We start from the raw sequence: 19,417 nt of genomic DNA on the forward strand, positions 1-19,417 counted from the left end.
ACTTGAAGAATCAGCGTATGAATCTCAACAATGGTGACAATCAATAAAAAAAATGAACAGATCAACTCTGAACATCACAAAACACTACTTAAAGTCAACACAACAACAGCAGCAAAAATAAAGGCAAATAGTAAGAATTAAAGAAAGTTACCAGGCTATTCAGCAGCATAATTTATTCGTGCCGCAATGCATGCTGGGAGTTTTGAGTGTCACCACGGCTGAGATTCATAATCCGATTCTTGATGTCTGTGTGAGTCAGATTGATTCAGATGTTTTGACCACAAGCTGTTTCCATGCTCTTCAAATTATCTGGTTGTTGCAATACTGATGTTATAAAATTATAGGGTCCAAGTTTTACAAAAAATTAAGCATCAGCTATATGTTTATAGATAAGACTAGTAAATTATTAGTGAATTAAACCATTATTAAATAATCAACATAACCAACTCATGTTTTTGTCTCAGCTTTGCTTGCTATAACAAATGTATTGAAAACACACCGTTATAGCAGCGAGAGAAAAACTGATGTTATTGTGTCGATGTTCAAGAGCCCAACTAAAGCTAACACTGATCACCATAATGGTAACGTCAGAAGAACCAATCAAACATCATCTGATAATTCTCAATAAGAGCTTCTGTAGACGTCTGACAGAAATAAAGTCAGTCTGGTTAGTAATGTGTGAAGCTGGTAATGCTGTTAGTGGAGTTGTTTAATCCTCTGATGAGATCTTCAGAGATTTAATGTCTTCTTTTATCTTCAGTTGATGAAATCATGTTTCTCTTTCCTTCAGTGATAACAGCAGGTGTTCATCAGTGTCTGAATTCACTCTCTTCTTTCCTCTCTCTCTGTCGAGTGGTCTATATCAGTGAACTAGTGTAGGGAATAGTGAATAAGGGGATAGGGAGTGATTTTGAACACAGCCTCTGAGTGTCGACTTTAAGCGTGTTAATTCACAGTATATTACTGTTGGCTATTTTCTCGAAAATGACAAATATTACCCAGAATGCATTGTTTTCTACAGTATATTACTGTTTTAATGGAAAACAGCATTTTACTGTCAAAATTTGGCCGTTTTTTTACAGCATTTTTTTACAGTGTAGCACCGCAGTTCTGCCAGATTGAACCTGATTTATCCTGCCAGCTTCACTGCGTGTGACACTTCCTGTGAAAATACTAACACGAGAGGGAGGTGAGAATCACGCTGCTTGTCAATTCTATCTAATAAAAGAGTTTTCGCTGCATTCCTTAAAATGGAGACACATTGTACTTTTGGGATTCAAACATTTGCTAACCTTTGGAAGATTTAAAGGATGTTCTGGGTTCAATACAAGTTAAGCTCCATTCACAGTATTTGGGGCATAATTTTAACTTGTTCTTCAGTAAAACAAATAATAAATAATAATATTAAAATAAAATAAATATTTAAAAATGTGGAGGGTGGGTGAAACACTATGGGCCTTATCATACACCGGCCCAATAATACACACCAGTTTTTTGCTAGTTTCAGCCCGACGCAGTTATCATTTTCACGTCCTGTCATGTTGTTTAAATAGCAAATTAATTTGCACCCATGGACGTGCTGTTCTGAAAATTAGGTGTGTTCAGGCACATTGTAGGTGTGTTTATATTTTAATGCGACTGAAAATGACTGTGGCATTGACCAACAAAAACCAAGTCTAAAGCCAATAAAGCAGTATTTCTGGTGTTATTTAAAGGGCGCGTTAGTAATATGCACCTATAGGCGGGTCCAAAGCACATACACTTTGCTTATTACACACACAGGGACACGCAGCAGCACACACACATTTTTAAATATTAAAGGTGCACTATGTAGCATTTTTGCAGTAAAATATCCAAAAACCACTAGGGCAGTGTTATATATTTTGTTCAGTTGAGTACTTACAATATCCCAAAAGTTTCCAACTATTTGTAAATTGTGAGAAAATTGCTATTTTAACTAAGGACCGGGACGTTTCAGCATAGCATTTGAGGGAGTCGCCTGTCAATCACGTCATATCTGAGCTACCCTCGGTTTTATTCTGCAGAAGTGCTTTTCTCTTAGCAGTGTGAGCATGTCACAGCAGCGCAAAGCGAACGCACAGAGTAACGTCATAACATCAATTTAAACACACATAAATGTATCTAATATGATAAACAGAGCTGCTTTACCTTATAATCATGACCGGAAAAAGTGCGGAAGTGCGCACGCCCGGCGACTGTGTCCCGTCTCGTCATAATAAAAGTCCCGGTACTCGCGAGCCGTGTGTTTGTATAACAATCGCTCCAGCGGCCGTGTTCAGCTCCACAACACTCGGTCCTGCTCTGCTTTACACTACAGTAACGTTAATAACTGCCTCCGTGAACATGATTTCTGCCCGAGTCCTATTTTCCACACCTTTGTTTAGAATAGGCGCCCTCCAGACGACGGAAAGTTGCATAGTGCACCTTTAAGTAGTATTACAATGTAAAATATTATTGTGTACATATAAAGATAATGGCTATATGTCATAATGGATAGTCATTGCATCAGAATTACCTATTTGCATTAATGATGAATGAAATTGGCTACTTTTTTAACCAATGGTGACAATACACGTATGTATTTAAACTGACTCGTCAAGTTGAGGTTGCTTATATTCCACCATGTAACTGGCGAATGCGCCATGGTGCAAGCACAACTGGCTTTTAAAGGGAATGGGAGATGACACCCTGAATGGTTTGTTGCACATTATGCCCAAAACACACCCATTACTAATTAAGTGAATAGGGACAACCCTTTTAGACCATGTGTTGGGCGAGCCAATCATTTTTCCCGTCGTTAAAGTAGCAAAAGTGGATTTGGAGTGCACTTGCTTGCCATATGCTTTAGTTTAGACCATTCGTTAAAATAGGGCCCTATACTTTTTAAAGCACATTTTAGAATTAGTTCACCCAAAAATTCTGTGATCATTCACTCAAGCTAGTGTCCCTCAAATGTTCTCAGTGTAAAAAAAGATGGATCTTAAAAACAAACAGTGAGGTTTAACTGCTCAGGACAAACAAGGGACTCAAGAACAACCATTACAAAACAAAACAGATTTTTTAAAAATAGTCGTGGATCTAAGGTAAGGACACACATTATTTTGAATAAAGGGGAAAATTTTGAATGGGGACTCATTCAGGAACTTATTCATCACATTACTAAATAAAAAACAACATGCATTTTGTATGATCCCTCTTATTTTGTTAACATATAATTAACACTTTGCAGATTTTTTATTAAAACTAAGATTTTTGGCCTTTAAAGACGACGTCAAAAACTACTTTCAGTTAAATCCGCATTAGTCTAAAATTGCAGTCCAAAGACATGCGGTTGAATTGAGCCAGTATTGAACATTCATGCAAATGTCATCCTCAGATTGTACTTCACAAAGCTGCAGGATGCTCTGCTGCTACACCCATTACTGTGGGTCATAAAGAGTGTGGCTAGAGGTTAAGTCTTTGATAAAGCCTGTCTAATGCCATTTTCATCTTTTACAATAACGATTGCCCACCATTCAAAAGGTTTCTTTTATAAAATGGCTTGAAAATGAATTGTGTCCTTTTACAAGCTTTGCAAGAATGTGTGGAGCTGTCTGTGGTGCTGAAATCACATGTTTATCTGAAATATATTCAAGCATTTGACTGAAGAGACTATAAAAAAAATAAAACGTACTGAGATCCAATTCATCAACACACAGATGTTTGACTGAGAACAGACACAAAATGAGCTAGACTACATTTATCCTGTTTTCACACCAGCAAACTGTAACCCTTTCTGAACCAGGGTGACAATAGCCCAATGTTAAGTTGAAACCAAGTTATACTTAAGTAAATAAAATGCCTTAAAGTGTTAGTTCACCCAATAATTAATCAATATATAGTAATTAATCAAAATGAATAGTCATTAATTGCTAATCCTCATGTCATTCCAACCCCATAAGACTGTCTTTTATTTTCAGAACACAGATATTTTTGATTAAATCCAAGAGCTTTCTGACCAACCATAGACAGCAACACAACGACCACTTTCAAGGCCCAGAAAGGCAGTAAAGAGATCATTAAAATAGTCCCTGTGTCTCAATGTTATGAAGCAACAAGAATACTTTTCGCGTCCATAAAAAAACTAACAAAAACATAGACTTTATTCAACAATGTCTTCTCTTCCCTGTCACTCTCTTACAACACTCTTGGACTATTTTAATGATCTCTTTACTACCTTTCTGGGCCTGAAAAGTGGTTGTTGTGTTGCTGTCTATGGGGGGTCAGAAAGCTCTTGGATTTCATCAAACATATCTTCATTTGTGTTCCAAAGCTGAACGAAGGTCGTACAGAACGACATGAGGGTAATTAATGACAGAATTTTCCCTTTTGGGTAAACTAACCCTTTAAAGCATCTCAAGGCTAAACAAAGTATTAACCACTGTAACAATTGCATAACAACATGCTAAAAACAATAACTTTAGTAATGCTTTTTATAACACCCAAGCATTATGTCAGTGAGTTTTGCACATACAAACACCACCCATGTTTGCCTCAGACAGTATAACAAGAAATCAATTTAATATTAATCGATGAAAGATAAATAGTTGTGTTAAATAAAACTCTACTGGTGCTACAAATATCATAATCCCACAATGATGCTGTAAACCAAAGTTGTCAAAATGACCTGAACCCATTTTTAGATTATGTTCTCATTTTCTTTCATTACAGCACAATGTATTTATCTCCAGCCAGGTGTTTACTTACAGCTAGAAAGAAGTGTGTCTATCGGTGTACAGTAACAGGTAGGATTCGGTAATACATCGGCCATTGAATGCAAATGAGGCAAGCGTGCTATGGTCAATACAGATAACGGATTCAATAAAGACAAGCAATTCACAATCACAACTGCTCAGTGGATGAGTCCCATTGACTTTCATACTATGGCTAAAAATAGTATGGAAGTCAATGGGGCACCTCAACTGTTTGGTTACCAGCATTTTTCAGAATATCTTGAAGCAATTCATACAGGTTGGGTGAGTTTTTTTTAATTTTATTTTATTTTTTTTTGAGTGAACTATCCCTTTAAGATGATGTCAAAACTTTTCCAAATGTATATCTAAACCCCTTTTTAGCAGAATTATCAAGATTAAATCAAATTCTCTGGTATAGAGTTACAGGTTTTTTGTAGGAATTACAAGTTTTTTTTTTTTTTTAAATGGTCTTTTGGTTAAAAACATGAAATAAGGTTTGTGTATATCTCAAGCTCAAGATATGTTCACGTTTTAACCTACAACATAAAATACATCAGTATGGCCCGCTTATGATAAAAAAAAGGCGGTTTTGGGGGGAAGAAAGAAAAAAATGCTTAAAACAGGCAGTTGCAAGTGGCTTAATGGGACCACAGAGGTTGTCAAGGACATTAAACATCAGTAAGTACATTGTACTTATTTTTTGATGTAAGTACATAGTAGTTAAGGCCACAAAATAAAAAGCGGGACCGAAAAATCCTACAGATTTTGTCGATGAAACCAGGGTAATGCAACAAAAAATTTGTCATGACTTCAGCAATTATATCATATATAAGCTTGACTATAGTAAATCTACAAAGTTGCTGTTTGTTGATTGTGACCTATGTATATTTAAGTGCTCTGCGAAGCATTATATTCAAACTTTTTTGTAAAAGGACATTAACGTAAGGAGCACGGGTTAAGCTATAATATGATGTTATTCATCTCTTTTTAAATGGCACAGGTTTGTGTGGTTTCGGACTATTGTAGTGCAGTGAATCTTGCTTTAAAAGCCTCCCTAACTATTCGTCCTTGTCAAATTCGTCCCCATTCGCCGACTAACCATCATGTTAATCATGTTATATTTGGTTGAAAAGAAGGGCCTCAGCTCATCACATCTCCAGCGAATGCTTATGTGAGCCTCCTCTTCAAACACATATAACATGATTAGCTTGCACACACATAAAAAAACAGACAGTTGTGATGTTTGCAATCATGAAGCAATTTCAAGAGCTAAAAGATTATTGCTCTTCATCAGCCACTTTTAATCATCACATCTCTTAACATCTACGTCAGACTATTGACCAATAGAAGTGTTTTAATTCCTTATGATATTTGCAAATATTCAAGCAATCACCTGTTGAAGAGCTCATTTCAAACGGCCTATCTTCCTGCAGTCACGTAATAAACAATTTGTCATTTGGATGTGCTTAAGTTTTATTGCTATCAGACTTTATATTTGTCAGTCCTGACCTACTGCCCACTGTCCAAATGCAGCTGTCTCATGTATCTATGCAACCAAAACAAGCATCCAGTACACACATTCAAACACTTTCTCAAAGGTTATGTGATATAACCTATAACGGGCATATCTAATCCTCTGTGAAACAGGATATGTCACTCCTCATAGAACAACCCAGTCTGTGATCGCCCCTGCCAAAATCACACACACAATTATTTTCTGGTTCCTGGCACCTAATAATGACTCGCTCTGTCAAGCACTTGCATACAGGAGGTTCATACAGCGTCAATAACGGAAGTGAACTCACTCATTTACTCACGTAATGTCACTATTTTCAAATGTTGTCAAATTTGTCAAATTAAATCAAATTTTTTTATTTTGTCAAATTAAATCAAATTTTGTAGCAATATTGTCCTATTTAACACTTTGGAGCTTCTTTGAAACAATCGTCATTGTAAAAGTGCTGTAAAGATTTTTTTATGTGATTTGACAGCTGAAAATGTACACATTGAAATACTTGTTTAGAACAATTCAAAGGGATAGCTCACCTAAAAATGCCCTCATTTACTCACCCTCAAGTTGTTCCAAATCTGTATTTTCTTATGCATGTTGAACACAAAAGATGATATTTTGAAGAATGTTGGTGAAACCATATAGTTGTGTGGAATTATTATCTTCCACAGTATTTCCCCCCCCCCCCCCCCCTATTTTCCTACTATGAAAGTTAATGGCTACTGTCAACTGTCTACTTATCGACATTAGAACAACATGAGGTGAATAACTGATGACAGGATTTTTATTTTGGGGTGAACTATCCTTTTAATAATAGGTGATTTCAGGTTGTTTGGGGTAACTTTCCAAGTCATTTCAATGGCAAAAAGTGCCCCAATCATCCTGAATTATTCACCCTTAATAAGGGCCACAACAACACATGATACACATCCACAAGCACCTCATACCATGAAATCCCTTACAAAAACATGCTCAGCATTTTTAATCGCTCAGCATGCCATTTCAGGTATTTTACAGGGGGTCACTGTGAGGTGAGGGAAGTCAAGTCACCTTTATTTATATAACGCTTTTTACAATGAAGATTGTTTCAAAGCAGCTTCACAGTAATAACAGGAACATATTGCAATATAATTTAAAAGATAATAATATCATTAAATATTTAGTGTCCCCAACTAACTGGTAATATTCTAGAATCATGAAAACTGAAAAGTGTGTGAGTCGACTGCTCTGATATAAACATATTCAAGAATATGTACTTCAAAACTTCAGATTTTTTGGATTAACGTTTTTTACATGGTAAATAAATCATGTTATTTGGTTTGTGTGTGTGTGTGTGGGGGGGGGGTCTATTAGGGTTGAATGAACAAATGTTAATTTGCTAAATAGTACAATGTTATAAAATATTATAATAAACAATTACTGATTATAACTGTGTATAAAAACACATTATAAAATCAAGAAAAGCACTGAAAGCATAAACGGACAGTGAAGACTTAATGCGGAGACTGACCTTATATGACAATGGATCACTGGATTTTCTTCAAGCTCTCCTCTGGTTTCAATAGATTATCATGGTTCAGTCGTTTGTTGTGGTTTCTCTCTCCTGTACACGGTTGATTCTGCTTGAATCCATCTTACATCAAAAAAAATAAAAATAAAAAAGTCGACAAGGCTTCATCGTTGTGAATTCAGCGGCAAAACACATTACAGTAGTACTTTTCCTTGAAGTGCTTCTTAGATTCCATACGCCAATGAGTTTTAAAACCGAGTAAAAAAATATTGCTATAAATAAATTAAGATACTGATAGCCACAAATGTCACATAAACTGTGTTTTAGACTAACAATAAAAGTGGTATTGATCAAGACCCTAAAGACCAAACAATTATTTTACAAACAAAAATATGTACATCCATTCATATATATATATATATATATATATATATATATATATATATATATATATATATATATATATATATATATATATATATATATATATATATAATGTTTTGAAAGAAGAAAACCTATTTTGGCTTTTCACTTAAGTTGGAGTCAATGGGGAACTATATACAATAGAAGAGGTGGTGAAAGAGTTAAGGCCTGTGATCGAATTTCAAAGCATCCCAAAAAAAATTCTTCATATTTTAATTCATTATTATTTTGTTTTCTATTCTGAATAAGAAATCCTAAAAGTAATGCTTAAAAGCTGTTGATGCTCAAGAGATCAACAGATTAAAATGTACTTTTAAAAAAATAACTGCAACTTTCCAGGATTTTAGCCGTGCGTTGATCCTTGGATTGCACAGACTTTGGGTGCATTAACTTAGCATGGTGGAGATGGATGGACTAGAAGTTTGTCTTTCTCAGGAGCATTTAATATCCAGTTTATCACGTTAGTATTCTCAAACATGTTGGATTGCTCACTGTGTTCTCCATCTCTTGAGAGATTTGACGATTTCTTCAACACAGTTCTCTGAGAGATGCCTGCTCATGGTCAGTATCCCTGAGATAAAAATAGCTGAAGTTGGAAACAATGACGGGCACCGGTAGTGCAATGGGGTGGTGATGGACAAACTAGAGGTCTGTTTCTCTAGCGTCCAAGCAAAATGTATAAAGGGAGCGTTTAATATCCATTCTACTGTTGGCTTTCGTGTTAGTCTTTTCAACAGGCATGTTTGTTTCTTCGTTGTGTTCTGTATCTCTTGAGTTGGAGGTTGATGATTTCCTCAGCCCAGGAAGTTCATCACATTGGTTTGAAGGGCTACCGTTATTAGGCTCGTCTCTGAGAGATGCCTGGTCTTGGTCAGTTTCTCTGTGGTAGAAATAGTTGAAGTTAGACACGATGACGGGCACCGGTAGTGCAATGGTCAACACCCCTGCAATAGCACAGAGAGAGCCCACAATTTTGCCCCCCACTGTCACCGGTCTCATGTCACCATACCCAACTGTTGTCATAGTCACCACCGCCCACCAGAAGGCATCTGGGATGCTGGAGAAGTGAGATTCAGGTTCATCTGCTTCAGCAAAGAAGACCGCACTGGAGAACAATATGACACCAATGAAAAGAAAGAAGATCAAGAGGCCCAGCTCTCGCATGCTGGCTTTCAGAGTCTGACCCAAGATCTGAAGCCCCTTGGAGTGTCTAGAGAGCTTAAAAATGCGAAACACCCGAACCAAGCGAATGACCCTCAGTATGGCCAGCGACATGGCCTGCTGGCCATTGTTGTGCTCCTGGCCCTGCTGCTCCGCCAGCTCTGTGCCCAGTGTGATGAAATAAGGCATTATGGACATGATGTCAATGATGTTCATGATGGTTTTGGAGAATTCCGACTTACTGGGACAAGCAAAGAAGCGCACGAAGAGCTCAAAGGTGAACCAAATCACGCAGGTAGTTTCAATGATGAAGAACGGGTCGGTGAAGGTGAGCGACGGGCGCTCTTGGGTACCATTGATCGCGCGACTGGTTACTGGAAGCTCTCGCTCGTCGCGAAACTCGGGTAAAGTTTCCAGACAGAAAGTTATGATGGAAATTGTGATGACGAGCACTGAGACTATTGCGATGCCTCGCGCAGGACTAGAGCTTTCGGGGTACTCAAAAATGAGCCATACCTGCTTCTGAAACTCGTTCTGTGGCAACGGTTTCTCTTCTTCTTTGATAAAGCCCTCGTCCTCGCGGAAACGGTCCATCGCTTCTTCTCCCAGCTGATAAAAGCGTATTTCGTCGGCAAACACGTCGATCGACACGTTAACAGGTCGCCGGATTTTTCCGCCGGACTGATAGAAATAAAGAATTCCGTCAAAACTCGGTCTGTTGCGGTCAAAGAAATACTCGTTCCTGAGGGGGTCGAAATACTTTATTCTCTTGTCAGGGTCTCCCAGTAAAGTATCGGGAAACTGATTCAGGGTGCCCAACTGAGTCTCGAACCTCAGCCCGGCGATATTAATAAGAACGCGTTCGTTGTTCTCATGGTCCATATCCATATCCAGAATGTCCTCATCAAACAAATGGGGACTGTAATAATCCACCGTATTTTCAGTGGAGCCCATCATCGTGTTATTCATGTCGTTCATTTTCCATGAGCTCTGCTGTGGACTTCTCGAGTATATCTCTTTGTTGTGGACCAAGCGCGGATGATCCAGTGAGTTTTGGTTTTGGTAGGTTTCTCCATCACTGCCTCCATCTCCCCGCTTTTCAAAACTCACCAAAGCTATCTCCATTTCCAAGCCATTAAATATGCATTAATTAAAGACCTGTAGAATTGAAAACGAAAAGCCCCTCATATATCCACTCTCGTTTTGCTTGCCGAAAGATTGTTCTGCTTCGGATAAAGATGCGTATTATAATCCAAACATCCTCCCGTCACTCTGGTAATACATGTGTGTGGTCTGTGCGTAAGTACTGGAGTGATTCACAGGCGACTCGGTTCTTTTGAACAGATTCTTTTAAAGGAATCGATTTGCAAAGCATTGCTGTTGCCACTTGGCAATAACCTTCCGGGCGGGGACAATTGGAGAAAAACACTAGAGTGGTCGCAAAAATGAATGAAACATTGAAGTGAACCAATTTGTGGGCTTCCCTCTGTTCCCTCCCAATTTGTGGGGTTCCATCACAACAGCTTAGCTATTTGTTTTGTTTTTTTAAATAGCAAACGAATTTATTTTTAACTTATTTTTAAGATCAAAGTATTAAGAGGTTTGTAGCAACTCATAATATAATTATTATAATGTGATTAATGTAGTCTACTGTGTATTTAAAACGTATTAGCTACAAAGATTCATGTAATAATTTTCTCAAAACGTAATAAAATCTTGAGCTCATTCAGGTGTTTTTAAGTGAGAAATGTATAATATTTTAACCTCCTTCAAAACATGCAATAGTTTAAAACATGCACATAGAATTCCCTTACAGCACATTTTTAAAAATCTAAACCCAGTCTTTAACTACTGTGAAATGCAACATTTAAATATTCATGCAATTATTATTTTATTTAACAAAGCATTGGTATTTACAGTAGGCTATATTTTAACAATCTAAATCCAGTCTTAACCTGCCTACAAACAGAATACTGATATACTATTGCATACTGTTAAATGGCAAGTCCGTTAAATACCAAAACTGTGTACAAATGTTGAATATATATATATATATATATATATATATATATATATATATATATATATATATATATATATATATATATATATATATATATATATATATATATAACATGTATATATATGCTGCTCAAAAAAAATTATGCAACACTTTAAAAACACATCAGATAAAATATAATGTAGGATATCTATACTAATATGTACCAGGTAATGTGTTATTAACAAAAGGATGCCACATCATTTGACGGAAATGAAAATGATCAACCTAAAGAGGACGGAAATCAAAGACACCCTGAAAATCAAAGGGAAAACATAATGCAGCATGCTAGTCCATTTTGCTGAGGTGTTTTTTTTTTTTTTTTTTCAATAAACACCATGTCCCAGAGGTGTTTTTTTTTTTTTGGATTTAGGTCAGGTGAGCGTGGCCATTCAATGTTATCAATTCCTTCATCCTCCAGGAACTGCTTGCATACTCATGCCACATGAGGCTGGGCATTGTTTTGCACCAGGAGGAACCCAGGACCGACTGCACTGCATAGGGTCTGACAATGTGTAAAGAGTGTAGAGACACTGACCATAGCCAAATATAGTGCAGCTGAAACTGACTAACAACCCTCTCTGCTACTGGAGCATAATATAGTGCATAATATATTGACCAGAACAATATCCCAGGAGTTTAACTGACTTGATAAAAAATCAAAGGAACACTTTTTAATCAGAGAATAGCTCTGATTAAAAAGTGTTTGTTAAAAAAATGTTGAGTGCTGTGTGGGTGTAGTATATATAGCAATAAGGTGTGTGTGTGTGTGTGTGTGCGTGTGTGTGTACCCTTGTTTATATTACATTATGGGGACCAAATGTCTCCATAAGGATAGTAAAACCTGGGATAACCTATATTGTGGGGACTAGCCAGTGGTCCCCACTTTTAAAAGGCTTATAAATCATACAAGATGAGTTTTTTTTTTTTTTTTGAAAAGTAAAAATGCAGAGTGTTTCTTGTTATGGGTAGGTTTAGGGGCATAGGCAGTATAGGGGGATAGAATGTACAGTTTTTACGTTATAAAAACCATTACGTCTATGGAGAATCCCCACAGAGATAGTGAACCAGACACGTGAGCCAAAATTTATGAGAAGACGAAAACTGGTCAGTGAGGATGTCAAGAGGCAGACAGCAACAATGTGCCAAGCTGATACAATTCTATCCAAACAAACTGGGTGTTTTAATAAAATCAAAGGTTCCTCAACTAAGTATTAGTTAAGGGGTGTGGACACCAAGGTTGTGTTTGTTTGTTTTTTTAAATGTGTCAATTTGGGTCTTTTTATTATCTAGAAAAATTTAAAACATCTAAAGAATCATATAGCTGTCAGATCTATACTTTGGTTCTGTTTAAGTTTCATTGTGGTTTTTAGTTAGATTGTTCCTGGGCTAATTTGTTTTTGTTTTAGTTATTTCCTTGTTCCGCCCTAATGGTTTCCTACAGTCATTTTCAGTTTCTTTGTTCATTGTCTTGCGATAATGTGACGTAACAAAATGATGTACTGTATGTTTGTTTTGTGTTTGATCTTCTTTTTTCCTGTACTCTCCTAAATATTTTTGGATGTAAATGAACGGCTTTGAATCTCCTTTGTCTTGTTTACTGACCAGCAGTAGGTGACAATAACTACAATTAATACATTTTAATGTTTAAAGTTTTATGACATGTTTATAAAATGACTCTTATGATTCAACATGATTTAAACAAAAAATATCTTCTTACAATAATAGATATTGTTTTTTTGTTTTTTTTTGTATTTAGTGCATAAATAATAAAATGTATGTATTTCTGGGTTAAAATTATGCAAAAATTGGAGCATGTCATAATCACAATTTAAAACTGCTGTAGATTAATTATCTTACTTTTAATGTAATTGCTTATTTTACATGAATATGTAGTACATGTCATGCTCAGATGTATTACATTGAAAGTTAATTATATTGTAAACATTGTTTCACTTATATAAATGATGTGCTGGTATTACAGTATGAATTGTGGTTACACTATAAGTTGCAACTGTGTTCATGTACACTGTTGTATATTTCTGAAATGTAATACATTTCCAATACATGTAATTAAATGTATCATGCAATAACCTATTACATTGTGAAATCATTAGTACATTGTTCATTTGTTATTGCATTATGACCTTTAGATTTAATTTAAAGATTTTTGTAATACCTATTATATTATTTGCAGTTATTAAATTATGCTTTGTTATTACATTATGCGTTTTAATAATGTTTATGTTAAGAGTGTTTATCTCTAACCCATGCAGCCTATAACACAAACCCCAACATTGTTAATAAAAGGGATACTGAAGTAAAGGCATTAATAAAAGATCAAATATAACTATTTTCTTTGTTGTAGATTCTTTTATCATGATCACTAAGCTTTGTAGTTACATGTACGCAATATAAAAGACAAATATGCTGTATGATATAAAAGCTTGCCCAGTTTTTGCCACTGCCATTTTCGGACTCTTTTCATGTGATTTATTTTCTGGCATCTGTGCTAAATTAGCATACATTCACACATGAGTTGACATTTTGCCTTGGCCTAAGTTGCATCACCACAGTTCATGTGCATGTGCGGGTCTCATTTTCTGACATTATTTTGAGAGACAGTACACATATTCAACTAACCGAGCACAAAGGAATTCACATGAATGATTCCTGTACATCAATTAAGAATTGCAAATGATGGAAAACAATAGTCAATTTTAGTTCAGAAAGCTCACAAGACCAGATATATTCTTCTTCAAATATTGTGTAATGTCACCTTGCACAGATTTGAACCCTTGCATGAACACAAAAGTCAAAACTGAATTGAAGTTTGACTGAAATTTTGATTTTCAAAATCTGGAATATTTCCCCCCACAGGGATAAAACTATGGCAACAGTACCTCTGATTGACTTACTGCTTAAGAGACCTTTGGAGCCAACTTAGTGACTCAGGCCATTAATGTACCAAAAATAGGATGACCAAAAAAACAAAAAAAACAAAAAAAGCCTTTTTGACCAAATCTGCACACTCTAAAAAATGCTGGGTTAAAAACAACCCAAGTTGGGTTGAAAATGCACCGACCCAACAATTGGGTTGTTTTAACCCAATGGTTGAGTTGTTCTTACCCAGCAATTGGGTTGTCTTAAGCAACATTTAACCCAACCATTGGGTTAAAACAACTCAACCACTGGGTTAAAACAACTCAACCATTGGGTTAAAACAACTCAATTGTTGGGTCGGCATTTTCAACCCAACTTGGGTTGTTTTTAACCCAGCATTTTTTAGAGTGTATGAATCATCAATAGACTATTTCTTTAAAAAAGGTTCAAATTATCGGGGGTTTTTTTTAAACTTTTTTTCATTAAAGGTGGGACAGTAATACCACCTAGAGAAGAGGGTCATTCAAGTCATTGTCAGTATGATTTTCTAAATAAATTATTTTACCTGATGGCCCGATTAACCTTTATTTGATTTACAGATTACAAATGCCCTGTTTTCTTGACTCGTCTTCATGAATTCATACAGCTTCATTTTTACTTTTCCTATAGCATGCTGGCTATAAAGATAGCCATTTATATACTGCATTTTGGATGATTTAGATAAAAATATTAAAAATAACCCAGCAGGCTGAACCTAGCATTTTTTAGAGTGCAGGCAATTGAACAGCATTTATTGAAAAACAAAGTCTTTGAATCTTTATGAGTTTCTGGTTAACCGATCATAATGGTATCACTGGTTTGAGAATGTTCTCTTAATATTATCTGTGTTGCAGGTTTCAGAGAGAGATGGCTAAAGGACTAAAGACAGGTTGATGAACAGATTTCTGAAGAGGACATGACAGTTTGATTCGAAGGTAAGTAATCCCCAGATAGGCAGCCTACCTGTCTATAGTTTTATTCAATCAATCAATCAACTTTATTTATATAGCGCTTTTACAATGACGATTGTTTCAAAGCAGCTTCACAGTGTAAAACAGGACAATATTGCAACAAAATTTGATTTGGCTTGTTTGATTTGGGTAGTTTATAGAATTAAATATGACCTAATTAATAAATTTAATTTGTATATTTAGTTGAATAACTTGGATCATAATTTTAGTGTCCCCAACTGAGCAAGCCAAGCCAAAGGCGACAGTGGCAAGGAACCAAAACTCCATCAGGGCATGATGGAGAAAAATAAACCTTGGGAGAAACCAGACTCTTGGTGCCAGTTCTCCTCTGGCCTATTATTAAACAGTGTATAATTATTATTCTGGCAATTCTGCAAGTCATAAATCATAATAGATAGAATATTCAAAATTTTGGGTATCACACAAGAGATGGGTTTATTGAGGATGACGTGCCAGTGAGGCAAATTCAGAGGAGACACCAATTGACACGGACTCAGCAGACACTCCAGGAAGCGTTGGTCATGTCCAGACGCAGGTCCACCATCCGATCCGGACACGGCCTGGATCCGGCCGACTGAAGTAAACCTCGGGATAAACAGAGAGACTAACATTAGCGTAGATGCCACTCTTTTCATGATGTAACGAGTACATCAGGTGTTATGGGAAGTGTTCCTGGTTCCGGCTGACCTAGTTAATGCAGCCTAACAATCAGTCAATTGATTTGAATAATGAACATCAAAAAAATTCTATGTGTATGCCATAGTAAAAAGATGCAATTTTAGTCTTGATTTAAACTGACAGTGTTTGTCTGCCTCCCAAACAATGTTAGGAAGACTGTTCCAGAGCATAGGTGCTAAATAGGAAAATGATCGACCGCCTGCAGTTGATTAAGATATTCTAGGTATTATCAACTGGCCAGAATTTTGAGGTCGCAATAAATGTGAGTATAATGTGTTAAGAGCTTGCTTATGTACTGGGGAGCTAAACCATTTAGTGCTTTGTAAGTAATAAGCACAATTTTAAAATGTATGCGATGTTTAAAGGTCCCGTTCTTCGCGATTCCATCTTTCAGACTTTAGTTAGTGCGTAATGTTGCTGTTAGAGCATAAATAATACCTGTAAAATTATAAAGCTCAAAGTTCAATTGCAAGCGAGATATTTTATTTAACAGAAGTTCCCTTTCAAAGCCTACAGCAAACGGCCGGTTTGGACTACACCCCTGCACTTCCTGCTTTAATGACGCAACTAAAACCGTTTGTTGACAACCCTCCACCCACAAGAACATGCAAATTCAGGGGCGTGGTCTCGTTGCTCTCCCACGTGTAGAATAGGAAGTGTTGTTTTTGTAGAGTGTGTTTGTCGCCATCCCATTGAAACGCTGTTATTTTCATCCCGGAGTCAAATCACCTCCCACAGACACTGTACGTAGAGATTAATGGCTACAGTTTATGTTTAACTCGGTTCCGGAAAATGATAATCACAATTTAAAACTATGTGCAGCACATTTTGCTGAGGACTGCTTCCTCAATCTCAATTAGTTTAATGCCTGATTTGCAGAAAGGTTATTCTTAAAAGATGACGCAGTTCCCTCTTTGTCTGGAGAAGGCGTTGTTTATGTACCACAACCGGTAAGTGTATTTTATTACTTAAGTTGGTCTGTTTAACAGTTTATGTAGCTCATTACACAAAGTGCAATGCTGTTTAGCTTTGTTAACTAACGTTAGATGGTAATTGAAACGAATCCGAAAAACTTAGTATATAAAAGTGTAGTAATTCATTCAGACACCATCGATTGTTGGTGTTTGTAATGATCAGTTTAAACTACTGAATAGACAGCTTACCATTCTGAAACATCCAGCAAAAGTCTTTCCTGAACAGGTTGTAATCGATCCTCTTCGATATTCTCCGGGTCTGATTCCGGCTCAAATTAATAAGGCAATATAGACATTTTGCAATAACATTGAGGGCGCGTATCTCCCTGTTATGGTAAGAGGCGGGACCTTTCTGGGCAAAGTGCGCTAAGCTGCTGTCCAATCACAACACAGGAAGCGCTGGCCCAATCAGAACTCATTACGTGTTTCTGAAGGAGGGACTTCATAGAACAAGGAAATCATCAGGCCGTTTTTAGGACAGAGGAAACAGTGGTGTTCAGATAAGTAAATTGTGTGAAAAATACTGTGCTTTTTTTACACGTGAAACATGAACTCATGTTATATTGCACACTGTAAACATAATCAAAGCTTCGAAAACACGCGAAGAACAGGACCTTTAATAGGGAGCCAGTGCAGTGTTGACAGAACTGGACTAATATGATCATACTTCCTGGTTCTAGTAAGAACTCGAGCTGCTGCGTTTTGGACTAGTTGGAGTTTTTTTATTATTAAGCGGGCAGGACAACCACCCAGTAGAGCATTACAATAATCTAGCCTTTATCTCATGAACTCATGTACTAACTGTTCAGTAATTTGCATTGAAAGCATGTGCCGTAATTTATATATATTTTTAAGATTGTAGAATGCAGTTTTACAGATGCTAGAAACGTGGCTTTCAAATAAAAGATTGGTATCAAAGAGCACACCCAGGCTCCTGAATGACGATGAGGACTTGACAGAGCAGTCATCAAGTGTTAGACAGTATTCTAGGTTACTACTTGTGGAGCTTTTCTGTCCAATAATTAAAAATTCAGTTTTATCTTAATTAAGTTACAGGAAATCACTATTCATCCAATTTTTTTATATCAGCTATGCATTCTGTTAATCTTGTGAATTGGTAAGTTTTGTCAGGGCGTGAGGATATACAAGGCTGAGTATTGTCAGCATAACAATGAAAACTAATGCCATGCTTCTGTCACAGGCCGGAGCGGACCGCCACTTAGCGCGAGTCCCGCTCCTCCCTTAGTTTCCACCCCGAGGAGGTCCCAGAAACACCCCAATGACCAGACGGACGAGTACGAGTAAAGTTAAGAACCAATATTTATTATCTTTAAAAGAGATTTATGAAGAGGGGAAGGGGGAGGGGATACTAAAAAAAAGGGGAACACCAGTCCTCTAGGGCTGGGGCCTTGGTTTCCTTGAGTCACTCCTGGTTTTCGACAGATCTTCCCAGCTCTCTCTCTCTCGTCGTCATTCACGCCTAGGTTTACAGGTGAGTGTACAGGCGGTACACTGGGCTCTTAGCTCTGGGCATACAGGTGAGTATACAGGCGGTACACTGGGCTCTTAGCTCTGGGCATACAGGTGAGTATACAGGACCATACACTGGGCTCTTAGCTTTGGACGTGCAGGTGAGTATACAGGACAGTACACTGGGCTCTTAGCTCTGGGCATACAGGTGAGTATACAGGCGGTACACTGGGCTCTTAGCTCTGGACATACAGGTGAGTATACAGGCGGTACACTGGGCTCTTAGCTCTGGGCATACAGGTGAGTATACAGGCGGTACACTGGGCTCTTAGCTGTGGGCATACAGGTGAGTATACAGGACCATACACTGGGCTCTTAGCTTTGGACGTGCAGGTGAGTATACAGGACAGTACACTGGGCTCTTAGCTCTGGGCATACAGGTGAGTATACAGGCGGTACACTGGGCTCTTAGCTCTGGGCATACAGGTGAGTATACAGGACCATACACTGGGCTCTTAGCTTTGGACGTGCAGGTGAGTATACAGGACAGTACACTGGGCTCTTAGCTCTGGGCATACAGGTGAGTATACAGGCGGTACACTGGGCTCTTAGCTCTGGGCATACAGGTGAGTATACAGGCGGTACACTGGGCTCTTAGCTCTGGGCATACAGGTGAGTATACAGGCGGTACACTGGGCTATTAGCTGTGGGCATACAGGTGAGTATACAGGCGGTACACTGGGCTCTTAGCTCTGGGCATACAGGTGAGTATACAGGCGGTACACTGGGCTCTTAGCTCTGGGCATACAGGTGAGTATACAGGCGGTACACTGGGCTCTTAGCTCTGGGCATACCGGTGAGTATACAGACGGTACACTGGGCTCTTAGCTCTAGGCATACAGGTGAGTATACAGGCGGTACACTGGGCTCTTAGCTCTGGGCATACAGGTGAGTATACAGGCGGTACACTGGGCTCTTAGCTCTG

At 37.5% G+C, this 19,417-nt stretch overlaps 1 protein-coding gene across 1 annotated transcript; it reads right to left on the reverse strand.

The window, feature by feature from the left end:
• Positions 1-8,316: 8,316 nt before the first annotated feature.
• On the reverse strand, positions 8,317-10,650 carry LOC137048778 (potassium voltage-gated channel subfamily A member 1). The gene has a single exon (XM_067427050.1). It carries the CDS (start codon positions 10,481-10,483, stop codon positions 8,840-8,842), a length of 1,644 nt encoding a protein of 547 aa, XP_067283151.1. The 5' UTR covers positions 10,484-10,650; the 3' UTR covers positions 8,317-8,839.
• Positions 10,651-19,417: the final 8,767 nt, after the last annotated feature.

The sequence above is a fragment of the Pseudorasbora parva genome, chromosome 20 (assembly GCF_024679245.1).
Source record: "Pseudorasbora parva isolate DD20220531a chromosome 20, ASM2467924v1, whole genome shotgun sequence".
Lineage (NCBI taxonomy): Eukaryota > Metazoa > Chordata > Actinopteri > Cypriniformes > Gobionidae > Pseudorasbora > Pseudorasbora parva.

What these genes read in the sequence shown, in the direction of transcription:
- LOC137048778 (XM_067427050.1), bottom strand. Translation starts at nt 10,483, where the DNA reads ATGGAGATAGCTTTGGTGAGTTTTGAAAAGCGGGGAGATGGAGGCAGT.